The sequence below is a fragment of the Pygocentrus nattereri genome, chromosome 3, assembly GCF_015220715.1.
Source record: "Pygocentrus nattereri isolate fPygNat1 chromosome 3, fPygNat1.pri, whole genome shotgun sequence".
In the NCBI taxonomy this organism is placed as follows: Eukaryota; Metazoa; Chordata; class Actinopteri; order Characiformes; family Serrasalmidae; genus Pygocentrus; species Pygocentrus nattereri.
The window spans coordinates 22,364,989-22,386,284 of NC_051213.1; the positions used below are offsets into that span (position 1 = coordinate 22,364,989).

The 21,296-nt window shown below is 38.6% G+C and overlaps 2 protein-coding genes and 1 long non-coding RNA gene across 4 annotated transcripts; 1 reads left to right on the forward strand and 2 right to left on the reverse strand.

Annotated features, from left to right (window-relative positions):
• Positions 1-41: 41 nt before the first annotated feature.
• On the reverse strand, positions 42-4,527 carry yrdc (yrdC N(6)-threonylcarbamoyltransferase domain containing). Of its 2 annotated transcripts, XM_017708244.2 has the most exons (7): positions 4,452-4,527; positions 3,804-3,907; positions 1,674-1,869; positions 1,478-1,592; positions 1,249-1,368; positions 1,018-1,148; positions 42-722 (listed from the first exon to the last, which is right to left on the reverse strand). In XM_017708244.2, the coding sequence occupies exons 2-7, from the start codon at positions 3,874-3,876 to the stop codon at positions 656-658; spliced, it is 702 nt and encodes a 233-aa protein (XP_017563733.1). In that variant the 5' UTR covers positions 3,877-3,907; positions 4,452-4,527; the 3' UTR covers positions 42-655. The 2 variants fall into 2 exon arrangements, with proteins under 2 accessions (XP_017563733.1, XP_037392997.1); XM_037537100.1 differs by lacking the exon at positions 4,452-4,527 and having other exon boundaries at positions 3,804-4,039.
• On the forward strand, positions 4,313-5,304 carry LOC108433583. Its single transcript, XR_001858301.2, has 4 exons — positions 4,313-4,741; positions 4,829-4,875; positions 4,955-5,065; positions 5,158-5,304. It is a non-coding gene; the product is annotated as an uncharacterized LOC108433583 (long non-coding RNA).
• Positions 5,305-5,323: 19 nt separating this feature from the next.
• On the reverse strand, positions 5,324-21,219 carry mtf1 (metal-regulatory transcription factor 1). The gene is made up of 11 exons (XM_017708240.2): positions 21,106-21,219; positions 19,094-19,613; positions 15,792-16,030; positions 14,335-14,466; positions 13,805-13,878; positions 13,318-13,451; positions 12,427-12,504; positions 11,255-11,357; positions 10,585-11,159; positions 9,448-9,505; positions 5,324-9,292 (listed from the first exon to the last, which is right to left on the reverse strand). The coding sequence occupies exons 2-11, from the start codon at positions 19,559-19,561 to the stop codon at positions 8,829-8,831; spliced, it is 2,325 nt and encodes a 774-aa protein (XP_017563729.2). The 5' UTR covers positions 19,562-19,613; positions 21,106-21,219; the 3' UTR covers positions 5,324-8,828.
• Between the last annotated feature and the right edge of the window lie 77 nt (positions 21,220-21,296).

The window sequence follows — 21,296 nt, forward strand, 5'->3', positions numbered from 1 at the left end:
AACCACCACATAATTAGAAAGAAAATAATAAGAGTACAATGTAAATTTGAATAAAAGCCACTTTTTATTTTGCATTTATTTACATACATTCATCTAGGTGAAAGGGCACTGATATTGCAATACTGAAGAACCATCTTAAATGTTTGCTGTGCGTATTCATATGAAAGAAAATATTTTTGGTCCTCAATGCAAATTAGTACATCAGTAATTGCACTATCAACATTAAGTCCATTCTCCAAATAAAACAGCTCTCCTGCAGAATACAGTATATCACAATTTCAAATAAATATAAATAAAAAAGAAGACACGAAAACGAATATGAAAAATAGAGCACTTTCCATTATTAGACAAAGCACTGAACTGCCAAGATTGTTCATTTCCAATGTTAAATGTTCTGTGTCTAAAGCATTCTACATCATATGACTCCCAAGGTTTATTTACTGTAAGAGGTATAAAAAGACGTTGTCTGATAGTCCCACAACCACATGATGATATACCCAGATCTAAAACAAATATTCTCATGGAACAGCACAATCCCATGTGCTGAGATATCCGTGGTTACTTTCCATTAGCGTTTTAGTCCAATTATTTAGAATCCAGCTGGCCTGTCAAACTGAATGCTTTAGCTGGAAGGGAGTAGTGAGCTATAAACTCATTAACTAACAGAATCCTCCAATAATCCATATTTGTTCTCGAGTATGGCAACAGTAGCTGAATAAGCACTGTGAGAAAAAGAGACAAAGAGTTTCTAAACAACCAAAAACCATCACATATTATTAACATTAAATCATATTAAGAATGGTCATTCGCAATGTTTTATAGCTTTCTCAGATATTTAGAAATCATCTAAAGCTCATATCATCATTCTAGACATATCCATAGTCTCATTTTTTTTTTCAGCTTTTTCAGATTTTGTTCAGCTTTTTCAGATGTTGTACATGTATGTGTAACAAACTTGTTTTATATTACTGAAATTTACTCCAGTGTTTACTGATATCTTTTGGGGATGATACTCACCAGCCAGGTCTAATGATACGATATCTGCCGGGTACAGAGAGGTCTATGACTGTAGAGCCCAGACGACTTTGGTCTCCAATTGGGCCACCATCCACAACAACAGCCAGTTTTGGCCACAGATCCTCAAACTCCTAGTTTCACAGCACATAAGAGAAAAGTCAATAAAGCATACCATGTGTATTTCTCTTGCTATATGACAAGATTACAAATATCTATAACTTCAGTACTCACGTGAACAGCAACAGTGCTCGCTTGTGTACTAACATTAGCGCTAGTTAGAGCAAGTGGCTCACCACACATCTGACACAAGTGTCTCATGAAGGGGTGGTCAGGGATGCGGACTCCTACAAGCTAGAAGTCAGTATGACACAAAGACACATGTAAGAGATACTTCAAGGAAACAGATTACACATTGCTTGGCAGCTGTTATAAAACTAGTATAATTAAGTCCGATTTTCACCTTAGTGAATGGATTGAGGTCTATGTTCAGTGCCTCAGACCTTTCAAGTACTAGAGTTACTGGACCAGGAAGAAGATCTTCAAGCAGCTCTTCTTTTACAACCACTCTGCAATACCTGTGGACAAAAATGTGTGTTCATGATGTAGCACCAGCTTCGATATTACATGATGGTGTTATGAAATGGTAGAAAACTCACTTATATATATCTTGGATTTCCCCGACACAAATGGCCAAAGGCTTATTGCCATTTCTCCCTTTGATATCATAAACCTTCTTGATTGCTTCTGAATTCTGAGCCAGGCAGGCCACACCATATATTGTGTCAGTAGGAACAGCCACAACTTGTCCATCTTTCAAAGCCGTCACTGTTGAGTTTAGAATTTGTCCTCTGTCTGTATTTAAGAGAGAAAGAGAAAAACCCTTTATAACAAGGATAGCTCATATAATGATGCACATGCACTTCACAGCATGCCAGAGAAGCAGGACCTAGTTACTTACACAAACATAAATACTTATATTTACAAAATACAGCAGATAAAGGAAATAGTCAAGCAGAATATTTTACTACACAAAAGACAATCCTGGCTGATACTGTAATAACTCAAGTAACACAACTAATGTAATTTGAGATGGTAAACTCAAGCAGACCTGATGACTACTTGGGATGAGCAATACCACTACATTATTCAAATTCTATACCAAGTAATGCCAATAACAAGGTGGAAAAAGTCAAGTATAGTTTTTTTTTCAATTTAAAGTGAAGCCCCAATCTATAAAAGTAAAAAGTACCTGTTTTAACAAATGAATTCAGGTTTATTTGTTTGGTGGTGTATGGTAATAGTGGTGGTGCAGTGGAACTATTTCTTGCACGGACACAAATTGCCATAATTGTGAGCCCCTTTTTATATTTTAAATTTCACTGGATATCTTGATAAAAACATCAAAATGAAGTCAACAAAAAGTCAACTAAATGGTAAGAGAAAAAAACTCTCGGCCTGTGAGATTTGTAATCAGCTCTAATCAGATCTAAATGAAATAAGAAGGAAGAAATAAGGAGTAAAAAGTCTGTTTTTATTATTAGAAATGTAACTGAGTAAAACTACAAGTGTTCAATTTCAATAATACTTGAGCTAACGACAAAGCTTCAAAATAACACCAGTATTTTTCACCCCTGAACACTAATATCATCCTAAAGCAGTCTGACACCTTTACTCTTTCTTGAACATGCAAAAGGGGGATTCTTTGTTTTTCTACAGTGAAAACCAGTAAATGTGCACATCACAGCCTTTGTTAGCTACGATTCAGTGGCACATAAATGAACTGTGTAACACAGTGAAACAAACACCGTATAATTCCCAATTATACAGCAGCCTGAATTATAAACGACTCCCTGTTCCCTACATTGTGCGCTACCTAGGAGTTAAAATAATGGCTCCTGCCCCCAAACAGTGCATGTGTCTAATGGATGGATGGATGGATGGATAGATAGACAGATAGATAGACAGACATCATCTGGGCTTCAGACACATTACTTACTGGACAAATAGTGCACTATTTGGGTTTAGAAGCCAGACTGTCATAACGCACACAGGGCACTATATAAGAAGTACAGAGCCATTTAAGATTCAGCCAGCCGAAGCTTGTGTGTGTATAAAGTGTGGAAGGAAATATAGTTTCTATCTCACACATTCATTTGACAAATTCAATCAACCAACCAACATTTTCTCTAATCAGCATATTCCCTTTTAATCATCAATGACACATTAAGTTTGAGAAATCTGTATACATCCAGTGAGCTGCTTAAAAAAATTAAATGGAGCTTTTTATATGAGAATCGATTCCAAAAAAAAAAACTAAACGGCAGGATCTAAAGTAACCGAACGATACTCCAGTATTAATCCGCCCACCGGTACTAATGACAGCTGTCTTAGAAACTACGGCTGAATCTCAATTCGCTCCCTACTCCCTAAATACTCTACTGCATAGGTAATGAAACTATGGCTTCTACACCGAAATAGTACGCTAAATATTGGATAAGGAGTCTTGCAGATGAATATGAATAGCTTTACACTGAACATATAACCTAAAGCTATATTTAGGTGTAGAATTTGTTATAGCCTAGCCACACAGTGCACTACTTAGGGGGCAGGGAGCCAAGTGAGATTCAACGTAAGCCAAATACATGAAGTTCATCCTAACTGCCGGAGTAATGTACACGGACCTATAAAGCAGAGATTTCTGCTTTCTTTGTGTTTCTCTCCCTCGCTGGTCTAAACTGCTATGATAGCTAACCTAGCAAGCTGAAGGATAGTTTAGCTGAACGCACCTTGTCTGTCTGCCGGCTGTGAAATAGGCCCGTTTGAAGGCTGCGGGATTAAACGCAGCACGGTGGTCTTCATCTCTTTACACACAGCTCTGACTCCCACGGTGCTGTCAGTACAGAAGCGTGAAGCGAAGGTTAATGTACGAACAACCGCGATCAGACTCATAGAACCGCACCGCTCAGTCAACGTACAGCATGGTTCCGCCTGGAAACCAGACACGTGAAGTTTTGTCCAGCAAGTCGAAAAAAATCCAAACTAAAAGTCTCATCTCCACCCAGTTCAGGACGTTAAATGCTATAAAATGGATGTTGATTTGTGATTATTAGAGTGTAACTATTATATAATGTAATTGAAATATATAATGCCGATGTATGTTCTCGGTGTACAGATAAATATTTTACGATAAATATTTGAACATAAACGCAACGACAGAGTTGCGCACAGTACCTGGCTTCACACCATCTTACTGATGATGAAATATGTACAAACTGGCCAGCAACACAAGCGGTCACGTTGACTTGGAGCTGTTTTATCTCGAGAGAGCAGAGGAGCGCACGACCGTTTATACTAATTTTTTTTTTTACATATTCTTGAGGAATTTAACTATTTCACTCAGTTACAATTTCATTACATTAGGTCACATCTCTCACTGAATAAAGTTCCTTTGCTGACTGGTCCTGGATGTCCTAAGCTAAGTGGTTCCGCTGCAGTTGAAGTGCTTTAGTATTTTTAGCCCTGTGTTGTACTTCTGCTCGAGCTGTTTTCTGGAAGGTATTTCACCAAAGTAAGAACACTTTTACCTGAGTACTGGTTCAGGCTACTCTACACAAATCTGGCGCCAATCAGTGAAATACAGGCAGCACCATGTGTTGCTCATTAACTCGGTTAACAAAGCTCAGCAGCAGGTCGCAGCTACACTGAGTGATGGCATCGCAGGCAGGTCAGAAACACGGGGTGTTTTTAAACATACACGTATATTTTATATAAGTCCTAATATTGATTTGCACATATTTACTATTTGCTACAGATAAACCAAAAGGCTTCGATGGGCTGACAGAGCCTCCTGAAAATCAGGTTAATTTTATTTTTTATTCTTTTGCATCCACACATCCTGATCACCCAGATATATTGGATCAACTCTGCGTCTTTTCAGTGCCAACAGGATGTTGAAGCTCTGGGTGCAACCGTGGCTGTGATGGAAGACAAGATTGCCTTATGTGACATGGTCCTGAATGATCTGATAGTAATTCAGAAAATTGTCCAGGTATGTTAGGCTGCTCCTGGTTTAAAACTGAACTTTGTGCCATCAGACAGAATGTAACTGCATATATTGACTCAACACTGTGTTCTTTACAGGAAAAAGGCGTTCGTGATGCAGCACCTCAAGAACAGAATAAATGAGTAAACTTCTTAATTTTCAGAATATTTAAGCTCTTAAAAAGCTTTACAGCTGTACACGAGCAACTAATAAAACTAAAGCCGTAAAACAACCAATACAAATAATGGAGACGAGTCGGTCTGATTTCGCTGATATTATATTGCTTAATTCAATTCAAAAAGTTATTACTTTGCCATAATACATAATACTTTATACAAAACAAGCATATGAGAATTCACATTATACATTCCTTAAAAATACAGATCCTTTATATTTTGTCCTCACACTTTGGGTATCAAAAGCACTCTTTTGGAAGCATTTCCCCATCTGATAACCCTTTGCACTTTTGCTCTGATTTGCACAACCCATAGCATGCTACTGTGTTCTGCTTCAGCGAGAACTTCTGAATAAATGTCCCACTGAGTTATCTGTCTGAGAAAGCTGGACTTATTTATTAAAAAAAAAAAAAAGGAAGAACCAGTGGATGATTCAGTTGGTTGACTTGACAAATGAAAGATAAACTCAGCAGTTTATTTTAAATGCAGCCCAGAAGGACCAATTCATACTCATCTGAGACAACTTCTTAAACTGATCTCACAAATGCAGTTAAATCACAATTTAGGATAAATGACAAGCTATTTTTGTGATTCATCATTTCATTGCACTCTATTGTGGAAAAGTGATATTGTATGTACAAACTAATCTTAAACCAAAAGGTAAACTTAATCCAAAAAACTCAGTGACAATTCTTACAACAGAATTATGTCAACTTAGAAACTTGAGATCTGCTTGTTGGTTGACATGCATTAATAGTGATGTCTGGGGTACCACACACCATTTGCGGAAAGACAAATATTAAAAGATTACAATGCCCATCTGCATAATAAAATACAACACAGTCAGTCATTATTAAATCAACAAAACTAAACCATAAAAATAACAACTAGTGACTGTCTACTTTAAGCCTCCTTTAGAAACTACCTTTTGTAGTCCATGCTGAATATTCATTGCAATTAGACTCTTAATCAGTTTCTTTGAACAAGTGGTAACTTGCATAACAGTGACTAAATACTGAAGCAAAGGGTTCACAAAGGGAGCTAAAGATTGAGTGTTGTGGTCTGAAATATGTGGGGGGGGGGGGGGGGGGGGAGTTTTCTTTTTGCATAGATCATTCTATAAACTGATATTATGGCCAAAATTAGTGCGCATCTGCCTTGACTAAATCCTGCATTTTACAAAGCACCAAGGGAAACAGAATGGGGTATTCAGCATAAACAAAACACATTTTTTGTAAACAGAGTTCACACAAAGCAAAGGTTTCTGGGAGAGATGCTGCTGTCTGGAGCAAGCAGCTTGTCTTAAGTAATTTTTCCCCAAATACCACATCTTTCCTAAAAAGGCAATGGACATGGCACAACATGCAGAATGTTTAGCTGGTGTCAACAGCTGTGGATTTTCAGTGTACTACAGAAATCTTAATTAGTTTACCTAGAATGCGCCCAAATGTGTTCAACATACACACTGTGAACTGTAGCTTAACAATAACAGACTGCAAACGTGAGAATGGGCAGACATATCAGAACTAGCATTACGACCAATGTGACTTTTTTTCTATGAAAAAATAACATTTCTTGGCACTGGCTAGAAAAGCAGAAAAAAATCTGCAATTTACTCTTCCTGTATGTCATGTTATAATAAGCATTTCATCAAATGTTAGTGAGGACCATGAAGTTTTGTGGTGACTCAAACATGGAAAAACCTTCAATGAAAATGAAGCACTCCACCTCAAAACTGTAAGGCTGTTTTGTTCTGCAGGTGATACTGGGGAGATTACAGTAAACTCTTGCATGTCATAGTGCACAACACATGTAGACTAAGGTCTAAAAAAGGAAAAAAAAAAAGAATACTGCATTGCAATTTGCTGACAAATGGGTTGCAAAGAAAAAGGGCAGTGCAGTGGTCATGTCCTCCATTTCAAACCCAAAGTGTGATCGCCCCCCATAGTTCTATACAAAAATACAAATACAATCTAAGGGCTTAAACACTTCTAATTTCAAATGTACTACATTATATTTACATTATAATCCATTCCTTAAAACGTCTCCGTACAGCAGTGGTGTATAAACATGGTGGTGGGGCTTATGGGTGCAGGCAAGTTAACCAGTTATGTTTTCTAAACCTTGGCTTGGTTGATGCACAGGCAGGTTTGATGCAAGAGACCACACTTCTACAGTACTGATGTTCATTTTTATGTCATTTCAGGGACAGCACAGACATGTATACCTCCGCTTTGATTTTCTATATCCCTGAGCAAGCCACAACAGTGAGACTTACATGGGTCTAAAGAAAAAAGAAAAAGAAAAATAAAGGCTCAAATCAACTCAGTAACAATAAAAGCAGGGACAGGCTGGGTAACTCCAAAACCATTAACACGCCTGACGTGTACCCCAAAGGCAAGAAAAGTATAATGTTATACAATTTGACTCCACTGAAAATATACAAAGAAAAAGAAAATATATTGGTCCACCATGTTTAGGTGAAAAAAGACTAGGTTATGGAAAATGTGTACTGCATTGATCTAATAAGAGAAATTAAGTATTTCAATAAATTAATACATAAAAAATTAAATACTAGTTACAGGCAGCCAACCAAACATACCTATCAGTTACATTTTAAAGGCAAGCAATTTGTCATTTCTTTCTGCTGACAGAAACTGCTTCAAGATTACATTAGCATCACATTTCTTGGGCTACTGTAGTCTTTTCTAATAAATTACGTAAAATAATATACTATTCATAACTTACAGCATGTGCTGGGCTTGAATGACTATTAACCAAAAGGACTTAATTTTTCCATTCAAAGTGCTGCATATGCCAATTAAGTTTGCTCACACTTTCACAACCTAAAATTTTCACTTTAGTGTGAGTGGCTGACAAATCTCATTAAGCTTGGTTAAGGTCTATAATATTTTGTTCTGTTCAAAAGCCCTCAGTGCTTTAAGTCCTGTACCTTTTAAAACCTCCTACTCTGCTCAGTACTAAATAGTCTGATTCACACTGACAAAATGTTTTATTCTTTTGAATATTTAAGATTTACAATATTGCTTTTTTGTAAAAGCTGAGTTAGTACATGTCTGTTTTACTATGCTTTGCATGTTTTACGGTCCATGTTTGTTTAGTCGCATCTCACTTTCCCTGATATCGGCCATTTGACTGCCAGGTCATTAGGATTGTTAAGGTGATCTGAACAGACCATTAACACATCATAAGGGTGCCAGGAAGGACTGTTGTGATACAGTGCAAAAGGTGAAATAACTCCAAACAAATGACTACCTACAAATGTATTGTTTTCAGTGGGGAAATTTCATTGTCAGAGTATGCACAAAGCACATACTGAAATTAATCAGAATGCACCGTGACTAAAATCCTAGCTGAAGGCTCACATGTATTAAGCATCTAGGATTAACTCCCAATGTTTGATCTAAAAGAATATGCAAGAGCCAAGCTGATCCTAGATAGATTCTTACTCTGAGAAGTCTGATCCCCTGGTTTATAGAGCATGTTCTTATGCATCAGATCAAAACTGCATAAGGTATAAAGAGATAGTTAAAACTCAAATCAGGGAGAGAAGTGGTGATCCTTAACTTTCTTTAGGTAGTGGCATCACTGCTACCTTCACCAATGGAGAAGTCATCAGCGACCATGAGTAGAGCCTCAATCTTGGCTGTGGTTTCAGGACTGAGGAGGTCTACCACATCCACATTGGCCAGGCTGTCTGTGGGAGTGTTGGAAGTTATAGCCTCACTGTGGAATGTCTGAGTCGAGGCAGAGGGATTTCCAGGCTGGATCTGTGCCTGGGGAAGAGTAGGGTTCATCTTGGAGGAACAGCACTGTGATGTTTCTGGAGGTGGTGGTGATGGTGGTGGGGGTGGTGGTGGTGGAGGAGGAGGAGGAGGAGGAGAGGTGTCTGTAGGCTCCTGCTGTGAGGAGGCAGCACTGTGGCTGGAGCTCCTTTCTTTAGCTGAGTCTCTGCAGGCACAGTGACACTGGCAAGCTTCCTCCTGCTTAATTATAATGACTGGGAGACTAAGGCCTATCTGCTGCACAGGGTTCCCTAAAGCAGAACAAATAACTCACTTGTCACATACAGTGAGGCTTTCAGCCTATCTCAAGCACACATTTTCATCATCACATACCGAAGACAAACTATGCAAATAGTTTTTAGCATAATGTAATAATACTATGCAAAGATTAAAAAAAAGATCATACCTGAATGTCCACCTACAGGTATGGCTGTTGTAAAGAAGACCTTTTCCACTTTTGGGCCCTAAGTTAAAAAAAAAAAAAAAGTATATAGAACACATGAGCAAAGCAGTTCATTTATCATGACTGAAACTTTCAGTTCCCATTTTTATATTCCTTATGCCAGTGCACTGCTCATCTTTTAGACATATGAAAACTGCCACTGCACGACATTAAAACTAAAAACATGACATTCAGAAACCAATCTTCTCCAGTGGGGTCTGATGGAATTGTTCCCTGGAGTTTTTTTTTTTTTAAACATGAAAATTCTGATGCTTTCTGCAACAGAGTCTAAATTAAAGGGGGTATTTACTGTTGAATTATTTAGGCCATTGAGCAACTATGCAATGTCATGTCTAAAATTTCACTGTATTCTAGACATTTTGACCAGGTTGTTAACAATTATTTACCATACTAAAGTCAAAAGGCCACAGTGTACAAATTTTGGCAGCCATCTTTATTTTCAGATCCCTCATCTATTATAAATGAAAGTCATACTAAGAATTTTGCTCATTTGTGTTCTATTGGCTCCATAATGGCACATTATGCTTGGACTTGACAATCACCACTTATGTAAATTGGAGAAAGAAGTCATATACGTGAAAATGAAATCAACTTCACCTTTCACATTTTGTTAACATTATCTTAGCTCTGAGTGGCTCAGAAATGATAAATTAAATATCATTGGCTTAGCTGAATGACTATGAACTTCTGCTGTGCTGTGTTTGGGGGAATAGAGGGATTCTCTGCTGAATTATCCCCACCACTTCCCTTCCTAAAACTAAAAGCTAATTAAATGTACACGCTTCACAAAATTGGCACATTCGTCATTCAACAGGGCAAAATGACAAAGGCTAAAACTGAAAGGTGACAAGTGCAAGCAGTACATCTTTCTGAACTAGGACATATCATGCATTACTGCACAGGTTTTTTTCAGCAGTGGTAAAGTTCTACATATTAAACAAAAATAAACTAGCCCACTTCTTTTCCGCAGAGCTTTTTGGGCCTGTAGGTTATGCATGCTCCAAAAACTCAAATAAGACATATACTGCAACTCGAGGTATGAAGTTGAAAGAGTGTTTTGTATAATATGTGGGATCTGACCTGCTGTTCAGGGTTCTGCTGTGCATTGGCAGCACTGCTGAGGATCCACTGCAGGTTCTGGTCAGACATGACGAGGCTGGGCTGCAGGAGACCCTGCGTGGGGGCAATGGTGATGGTAGATGTGGGTGCCAGGCTGGCGTTGCCTGCTAAAGGCACTGTTTGCGTTACACCTGCCGCTGCCGCTGTGGTGATGGCCGTCGCTGAAGCAGGATTGGGGATGCTGACCACAGAAGAGGCGGAGGTCAGCAGGGAGTTAGCCGTGGCTGGGGGCATAACAGGCGCAAAGTGTTGGGTAACACCGGGTACAGGGGGAGCGGGCACTTCTGGTGTCTGTAGTGAGGTATGGAGAACCGAGGGAAAGGTGGCCGACTGTGGAGGAGTATGCGTGGAGTTGCTGGCAGAGCCTGCCTGAGAGGAGGATGCGCCAGCCTGAGCGGAGTTCTCTAGGACCGGGGTGTTGAGAGAGTTAGTAGAAGAGGAGGATGAAGGCAGCTGAGAGTATGAAAGCAGAGCAGATGTGTCTGCCACAGCTGGCTGTGGTGGTGTCTCCAAGCCAAAAGCCTCCACTAGGTTATCTGGAGGTGCAGAAAAATTAGGTGAGATTGAGTGTTGCCACGCATGGAAGCTGTGCAAAACATACTTTATTCACCAAGTCATGGGTGGTACTTGCCGGAGGGATGTGCATCATCTTGACTGACACTGTTTTCAGGGCTCTGGAACATCAGCTCAAATATCCTCGCAGGAGTGACGTTATTCAGTTCCAAGCTCTGTGACTGAACAGGGAAATGAACTGGTGACACTTATGATATGAAAATAAACACCATCAAACACTATCATACTGAAAGAACATTACTCTTCCAGCTTTCATAGATAAGTCAATCTTTTTATTATAAGGAGTGTTAAGTAATGGAGAACAACAAAATGTGCAGTTCAATGACATTATGGCCAAAATTTGTGCACATCTGCCTTGACTAAATCTTACATTTTACAAAGCACCAAGGGAAATAGAATCAGGTATTCAGCATAAACAAAACACATTTTGGTAAACTTAAAAGTTCACACAAAGCAAAGGTTTCTGGGAGAGATGCTGCTGTCTGGAGCAAGCAGCTTGTCTTAAGTAATTTAAATGACCAGAGTTTGAGAATACTTTTTAATTATATGTATATGTAGTACTGTACAAGGTCTTAGGCAGCCATAAAAGTATTTAAAACTATTCATCTTGGCATTACATATTTGTTTTGGTCAGTTAAAACGCAATATAATAGAACTAATACAAATAAACACATGTACATTAAATGTGCACAAGAGTTTTGTTTTAAAAAGGTTATTATCTCAGTTAAAAGAATACAGTGACCTTGCAATACATGTGGAGCAAGGTCACTGGTTTGACTTCTCGCTGCACTCCAGTCATTGCATTGCATGAATCTGTTAAATTTTATCAACAGCAAACCAAATTTCATGTAATTAAGGATTGAATAGCTGAATCTGATACTGTAAATACTGGGCTTCCTCAAAGAGATGTTTGGAAATGGTTAAGCTAATGCAATGACATAAAAATCACATGTTCTATTTATTATATATAACTTCACATATTTTCTAAGATGTAAGACTAGAGTACATTTATCTAATATTTTGATCTGTTAATCCCTAAAAGAGGGACATAGTTATTTGCAAATATATTTTTCAACCACATTACAAATGGCTTTATACTGTTTGCTCTTACCAACATGACTGATAAAATGCTCAACTCCCAAGAGCCTTTTTTTCTTCTATTTTGCTCGATGTTCATTTGAAGTCTTTACGTTATAAACGAACAATGTACCATAAATTACAATGACTCACATTGTTGACATTCTCCCTTAGCTCAGAATCTGTGGAAATGAGGCTCAAATCACTGAGGCACAGTGAGTGATTCGCATCCTGTAATTAACAACAAAAGAGTTAATCCATGAAACACACCAGTACTGCTGTTGATACATTCAACATAGGAACAGCAAACTTTTCATCATATGCATATATTTATCCAAAAATGAAGCAGCCTTTGATTTGATATATTTATTGCAATATACACAAACACACAGTTGTATGCATAAGTTTGATTACCTCTGATCAAATTACAAGTTGTGTTGATTTTCTAAGTGAAACGAAGTCATATCCTCTACATAGAAGAGACTTAAATAAGGCTGCTAATGTTAGGGGGTAGTTTATATTTATTTTCTGGATATTTATATTTATTTTCTGTGTTGGATATTGTGGAAGAAACAAAACATAAAACATGAAGTAACTATTGCACATGCCACATTTTTTTCCTGATAGTACGAAAAATTCAGCAAATGACCAATAAATGTGCACGAAATGTACAGAAGTGTGTGTTCTGTAGTGAATTTGTACATATTAAAAAATAAAAATAAATAAATATATAAATAAAACATCACTTGTCCAGGGATGCCATAATGTTTGCATACCATCACTTTACAAATTACTCAAACTGTACTTTCACTATGTGCACGGCTGACAATTACTTTGAGTTTTTATTCACCATATTCACTTTTCCCCCTCCAAAACGGTTTCAAAATGTGTCAAGGGCAGCGCAATGGAATATGTAGTTTTCGTTGCCAAGCTTCTGAAACAATAGGGTCATCAGATTGAGACAAACTAAAAATCCTAACTGAAGACTTTTAATTATATAGATCATCCCTAAAAGACAGGAAAGAGAACAGAAAAGTCACTTACCTCTGACAGAGGATGGCTGAGGTTAACTGTGTGTGGTGGGCCTTTATCATGACCCCGAATGTGACTCTTCAGACTGTACTGTGAACTGAATGTCTTCTCACAGCCATCACTAGGGCAGAAAAAAGGCTTCTCTCCTGGTCAGAAATAAGGGACAAAGATAATATAAGGCACTGAACTTATTAAACATTCATTATTTTTATGAACATTCATGCAACTAAAAAAGACTTTTATTGTTTACTGTGTTAGCATGTATTATAGGGAACCAGTGAACATATCAGTCTATTTTTCTACATTTATGCTCTACATAACACATTACACTTTGCTTCATTTTAGGACTGTAACAAGCTGACAGGCCACAAACTGATGGTAAATAAATAATAATAAAAAAAAAAAAATACATTAAAAAAAAAAAAATAATAAACTGATTATTTGCTTAGTAGCTCCATCTTCTTGCAGTGCAAGAGCATGTGATAAAACCCTATCTTACCAGTGTGTGTCCGCACATGTGTTTTCAGATGGTGACTAGCAGCGAACGCCTTACCACAGCCATCATGATCACACCTGAAGAAAAGATGAAAATGTAAGATTCCTGGAACACAGCTGACTGGTTGTATACACGATGAAGAAAACACATTTCTTAAGATAAACATCAAACTGGTACACAAAAATGAGTAAATATTTAAATTTCACTATAGGTAAAGATTCTCTTTCTAAAGAGAGTAAAAAGGCAAAAGACAATAAATATAGTATAAAGGGAGAAAGTACAGGAAAAGTAGAGAGAAAAGGAGAATCAGAATCAGCTAGTATAATGTGCTTAAGCAGTCAAGGAAAGAAACACATGTGCCTATGTTTACTTACAACATGTAAGTGACATGTTGTAAGAGAATAGACTACAATGAAGGAACTAAGAAAATCGATATGAGCCAATTACAAACAGCAGAGGAGCGAAGTGTCAATCTCTTCAAAGAGCTTCCTCGGATCCCCAGTCTGTAAATCCAAAGAAATAAAGGAACTCACCGAAATGGCTTCTCCCCGGTGTGAGTACGAATGTGCTTCCTCAAATCACTTAGTGTGGTAAAGTACTTTGTGCATCCTTCTGATTCACAGTTAAACGTCTTCCCCGTGTGAAGTCGCTGATGTGCTTTCAGCCTGAGACAAGAGAATTTTAAAATTTAGTTTTTAAAAATTTAAATATCAAAATTAAATGCTTAAATAGTTGAAAAATAAATACTTATTGATCATATGATCCCAAATGACGAAGATGAAGATAACATCTAAATAATTCATTCTTTATTGTATGTCCGACATAAAATATGATTTATATTATAAAAATTCATTTACAGATGTAAGGCAATAGATTTTCTTAATTATGTAAAGTTCTTAAGAACCCTTACTTAAGTCTATTTTACAACATTAAAATGTTCCTCTAATAAACCAGGGCCCTTTTTCATGTGCAGTGTTCCAATATGAAACATCTCCATGAATTAGTATGAGGATGCTCCAGCTAATGAGCTCATAGTTCTGTTATGCACTGTACCACATTAACACCTCTACCACATTAACACATGCATTAAAAAGTCAAATGTCAGCTTTTTAGGCATAAAGCAATACAACACACTGCAAATTTTATATCATTTTCAGTGAACATCTATAATATGTATGTGTTTCTTGATATATGCACTTTAAGGCATGATCATGATCTACAACACATACATTTGTAGTTCTGTCACTCGGCTTATTTTGGGCAGATCAACCAGGTAAAAGTTTCCGAAGACAGAGCTTTGCATTACTGGCTATCCCTTGAAGGGAGAGGACAGGGCACACAGGATTGGGCTGGGGCAACAGCAATGAGATTAATGGAGAATAGCGTGCTGCAGTGTAGAGTCCAACAGAGTCGATGGTGGCACATCTCCCACCAGCCCTGGCTGTGGCTTTCAGCTCCATGTCATATGAGGAGCCTCTCTGACAGTATGAGGTCACCAGAATGAGAGTCATTTCTTCTGTCCTGTCTAATTGGAGTATGTACAGCCTTGACACACAGCTGTTGCACAGCAAATCATCTATCTAGGGAACAGTGGAAGGACACTTGAACTACTGCTCAATGGATAATAAGCACAAAATGATGCCTGCATAAACTGGAATGGTAGAATGCATTGATTATTTTAAAAGACTCTAAACAAATCAAACTGGATAAAATGTGAGCTTAACAACAGCTAATTTATTCAAAATACAATGGGTTTGCATAGGTGTTCAAAAAAAGAAGCTTTTCATGTATGCTCCATGCTCATGTATGCTCCAAAGGACTAAAGGCACACCATACATTTGTTGAAAATCATTGTAACTTTGAAGAAAGAAAAAACTTTAAACAGTAAAACTAATAGTTTATTCTTTGGTTAGTTGCAAAGCAACGTCTCTGAGAATCTTCAACTAAAGTAGACCTACTCCAACAGCAGCTGGCGTGAAGCGTGCCTCACCTGTAGAGCGTGTTGAAGGCCTTTTCACAGCCCTGCACGTCACACTCGAAGGGCTTCTCTTTAGTGTGGACTCGAACATGGATCTTTAGGCTGTAGGAAGTGAGGAAGGCTTTGCCACAGCCCTGCTGGTTGCACACAAAGGTGTATTCACCACGGTGCGTTTTCTGATGAGTCCGCAGGTTTCCTGCCGTGCTGTAGGTGCGCGTGCAGCCTTCAAACATGCACTGATACCTCTTTACCTGTAAGACACACAGATACCATTAAGGAATGTTTTCGTGTGCTGATGTGAGCCAATGAGCATGCTTGTTTTCCAAACGTAGACTTCTGCTTTGCTGTTGTACATTACATGTTATGTGTAATGTCGTAAGGCTGAAACAATTATCCAACATTTTTGATATTTTGACATCCAAAAAATGTCTACAAATGTCCTTTTATCATTTACATTTTTAAAGTGATGTCTAAACTAGAGTCGAGTAACTAAAGAGGGCTGTAATTCGATTACAGTGCCATAGCTATGTGAGCAGAGAATGAAAAAGAAGTTTTTGTTGAAGGTTCGTTGAAAGAAGTAACGTCTGGAAGCATTTTTTTTAATGAATGATTAAAAAAAAAAAAAGTCACATACAACATTAACATCACATACAACTCTAATTTTCCAGTTTTCCATGGAAGCACAATGTTTCCTTTGACTACTGGCAAAGAAAACATGCTGATGTTGATTCTAAGGTGGTACGACAGTAACCACTCGCTTTCACTTCATTCCAGTTAAATGACAAACCAAATTACTTCCTGCGACGTGCAGTTTGCACTGTAAGTGATTTGTGAGATTAAGCCAACACTACTTTTACAAAAATCTTTGAAAGCCATCAGTATTACACTATTAACATTAGTCACGAGTATTTTTAGATGATTAATTTCTGTATAGAATTTAGCCATTTCAAAAAGTTAAACATTCAGCAGCTTTTTCTGTCACAGTGTTACATATTTGTTAATTAGCATGAAATTGATCTTCTGTAAATGCAGTTTTTACATGACCAAAATGTCTTCAATTTACACACACACACATAATAAAATATCAAAATATTTGTTTTCTCAAATTATTATCTTATTGTCAGAACTTCTTGATAAGTTTGTGATCTGTCATGTCAATAAATACACCAACTTTCAGCGCTTTATACTATTTTTTGGTTTATGCCACACTGGTATTGGTACTGGGCTGCAGTGAGAAAATTATGTGAAGCCAAACAAAACAAAGCTTTTACAATTGCGTGTGCCTTTACTATAAGGTAGTCACTAAAGGGGAACAGAATGCACACATGATCTCTGCCAAGTAGGTGGCAAATGGCCTCACTTTTGCACTGCCCCACTCGTCCTGCTACGCTCAGCATTCAGAAAGCAGACTCTCTCTCCCAGTAAAAGCTTTCAGGGTTGCTAGATAAAGCCATCTTCTCACACACACAAACACACACCAAGCTACACTGCTATTAAGTATGCAATAAAGGGTGGGAAAAAGAGAGCTTTTCAGAAACTTTTCATAATCCCCTTTTGTATTTGAATGGAGAAAATCCTCTTGTTTGATGGGATAACTGTATATGTGTGTCATACACCAGGCCATGAGCTCTCTATGAAAAATGGAGAACAAAAGCACACAGCATGGTGGTTATTTTTAGATCTTCATCTGCCCCCAAACACTGCTCTGATAGAGTCATTCAAAGACAGTTACACTGACCTGGCTAACCTCCTTCACTGAAGACAATAAAACATATAAAAATTTCTACTGAAATCTTGAAGGACAAAGTATCCTCCTGTTAAAGTTAAAACTATGCGCGACATCTTGATTTCCATGCAAATGTCTTTCATCATGACCACAGGACTTAAGAACCCCACTGTTTACAATGAAGATAAAGCAATCAAAGCCTCAAAGTATAGTTCATTTTGTCAACAATCACTGGCTCCTTCAAACAGATTTCTCTACAAGACATAACTCAAATAGCCTCAAGATAGTGTTCTTAGCTCCTTTTTTCTTGGTAAATTAAATCCTGTAGCTGTGAACACTTACAATCTTCAGAGATTCAGAAAGCAGCTTTATGTTTTAACCTGTCTGTATCAACCTTTGTTTTGTTTCTAAATAGGTTGCACCTCACTACCCCATCTCCTCCCACACAGTGACAGGCCGAGCAAAACTGGGCTGCATTACACAATGCAGCATTTCATTTGCATGTACCTGTAATGCAAATAAAGATGTGTCCTGGCAACATTTATAGCATTAGATACGCTAAAATCTCAACATAATAGTTAGCTTTGAGACCCAAAGCATACACTTTAAGGTATGCTCTTCTAGCAAAATTCTTACAGTGAACACCATGTGAGTACCACACTGACCTAACTACTTACTTTATCATAATCACCAACATCACCATTATTATTCTTTACCCCTGCCTATGCAAAAATCTTGGCATCCTTTTATTTTTTGAAAGCATGCTAATCTTTCAGTCTTTCATCCCAGTATATTACAGGCAAAGACTAGAATAAGCTTTGATCACATTACAAGAAGAGATTACTTTTGTTGACCACAAGACAAGAGGGCCGGGCCAAGCCATGATTAGGCAGAGAAACGACAGATTATTATCATACCACTAAAAACATTAAGCTAGAGCTTTTTCAAAATGGAAAGGGTCCTGTTAAGGAAGAAGTAGCTAATAAAAAAGACCTAGACAGAGCTGCAATTTTGCTTCTTTATATTTTCGCTGACTCAAAGACAAAAGGTTTAATTGCACCACAAGCTGTGAGAGCAAGAGGAGTAAGGATAAAAATCTATCATATGCAACCACGTGGAAACAGGGGCCCAGGGGGAATGATGTTCTCCCAGCAAACAAATGTTTCTCACTCAAAACTTCCATTATGATAGCTGATATATCATAACACAGGAATAAGTATTAGACAAAGTAAAACAACAGAATACCAAATGTTAAATGTTTTCTAAGACCCAGCAGAAATGTAGTGATTAACCTATGCCTGCTTGATTTGTTCAGTGAACTATTCATACCCTTAGTCTTTATAAACCATAAAATAAAAGGCAGCTGTGGAAGCAGAACATTTTTCAGATTGACTGGCTGATTTTCAAGTACTGATGACTTACAACAAAAATATTTCCTATATAATTTTCCCTTCTTTTGTTTTTAAGACTCCCTCTCTTCAGCACTCATGTCCAGTTATTTCATTTCTGAGTCAGTGTACCACAACTTCAACATCTTCAAAAACATATTTTGCATAATTCTTGTAGTCTGCCAAACTGACGGCCTTACCTCTCTCTGCTTGGTCTCGGGGCATTCTGAGTGCAGAGTGAGCGTGGCTCCTTCAATGTTACGGGGCATGGGGGTGGAACCAGGGTTAATGATGAACTGGATCTGGTCCGGAGAGATGGTGTGATGCACGTAGCCCTGTGACATGCCGTCTGGGTCAGCCATGAAGGCCAGGGACCCATCCTCGTCTCCATCCCCATCGGCCAGAAACGCCATGCCATCATCATCTGGCCCACAGTGGCCATCCTCCTCTCCCTCCTCATCCAGACGGATAGGGTCCTGCTCTATGAGAACCGTGGTGCGGTCATACACCCTTCCTGAGGAGGAAGAGGGTTCAGGTATCAGGTCGCCCTCTTTGTCCGAATCAGCCATTTTGTCCTCGTCATCCTCATCTCGGCCAAGCTTGTCGACCTCTTCTTCATCTTCGTCAAAGAACATGGCTGTCTCAGTGAGAGGGCCATTCTCGCCCATGATCCCAATAGCGCCACTCAGTCCTATGCGCCTGTCCACGTACTTGCGTTCCCTAAAACAAAGACAGACAGAGGTTCACAGGAGGGTCAGAAGTGAACAAAGAGACCTGTCTTTGGGAACTGTCAAATATTGTTGGCAAGAAACTTGCCAGTACGTATTGCCTGTAAAGAGGGGGGAAAAGGCTCAGACGCTACTCAAGATTAACACCACACTTGTTATTTTTATATGAAACTGGGACAATGCAGAGAAAATATCTCGGCCCGTTATTGTTGAGCAGCAACAAACTGTTCCACAACAAACAGGGTGAAGGTGTTCGCGAAATTGGAAACCAGCTGCAGGACACACTGGACATCTCAGTATGTTAACTACAGTTGAACTGAACAGTTAAAGAAATATGCAGTATTTCCTCAGTGTAAGCATAAACGTATGAATACCGAATGAAGTCTCCTGTTTTAGGAATAACGTTTTATTTATTCAGTTATGTTTTACAATTCACTCCGTAGATGGACAACTAACGCTTTACGACCATTTCATCCAGTATAAGTGACAGCAAAGCAACAACTTTCACAAGGTCTGGGCACTTGTGGACAGCCGTGTCCGAGCCGCGTCCAGTGGATTCTGGAAGTTTCTCAGCTCGTCCGGACATTGACAACGACGTGACATTTATCACCAACTTAGCGTTACGGATTTAACTTAGAGTTATACAAAACTGCCCTCAAAGATGGAGGTGCTACGGCCGTCAACTATTCCGAAAAAAGTTTAAAGAGGTTGTTTAAACGTTAATACTTCATAGCAAGTTGTATGCTTGTCAGAGAACAGCCGCAACTGTTCAGTCACGCTGGCAAACCAAAGTCGGTCTCCAGGCAGCTGGTTAGCTCAGCTAGGTTAGCTCCAGCTAAAGACGGGTAACACAGCTAACTGTGTGAGACGCTGCTGTCTTCCCACAGTGTGCGATATTACAGAAGCAAACGTGCAAAAAGTCTAGAAATAAGACGCTGAGCCGTCGCTTAAACACGGTGACAAAATATGACAGCCACTCAGTATTTTGTGTTTCATCAAGCAACTGTTAAGAGAAACCTTCGACGAGAAATGATAGCTTAAGCGACAGCAAGCTAAGCAGACAGGCTAGCAGTCAGGCTCATTCAGAATTAGGACTGTATTAGCCAGATAGCTAGCTTGTTTTTTGACAGTGCAGTGAGAGCTTTGGCTAAATTAATATTATTTAATCACATGTACGATAACAGTGGACATATGACACGTCAAGTTTTCAGAAGGACGAGGCAATCGTCACTAAAACGCCCCGAGATAACAGGAAATTAAACACGAGAATCATTTTAAAGTCAGCGCGATAGGAGGTTAGCTAAGCAACTCTAAAATTGTGCTGCTTCAGTTGAGCTAGCCAGCTGAGTGACGGGCTGTAGCACAGACGGATGGACACAGTGAACTCATGGGGCTGCGAGAGCAAGACAACCATTAAAAATACCAGTACATAATACAATATTACACCACCGTGCCCCCGACGTTAAACCGCTAAATGAAGTTACCTGTGTTAAGTAGCCGCCCAGTGCTTGTATAATTCTGCTTACTGGCACTTTCCTCCCTTCCCCTCCCCAGCGCTACCATGATTGAACAACAACGGCCAATTCCAGTTCCTCTTCCTGAAGCGTGCTGGGAAGCGAACAAGTAAATGCGCCGAGCTGCTGGCACATCTTCACAGTATTTTTAAAATAAACAA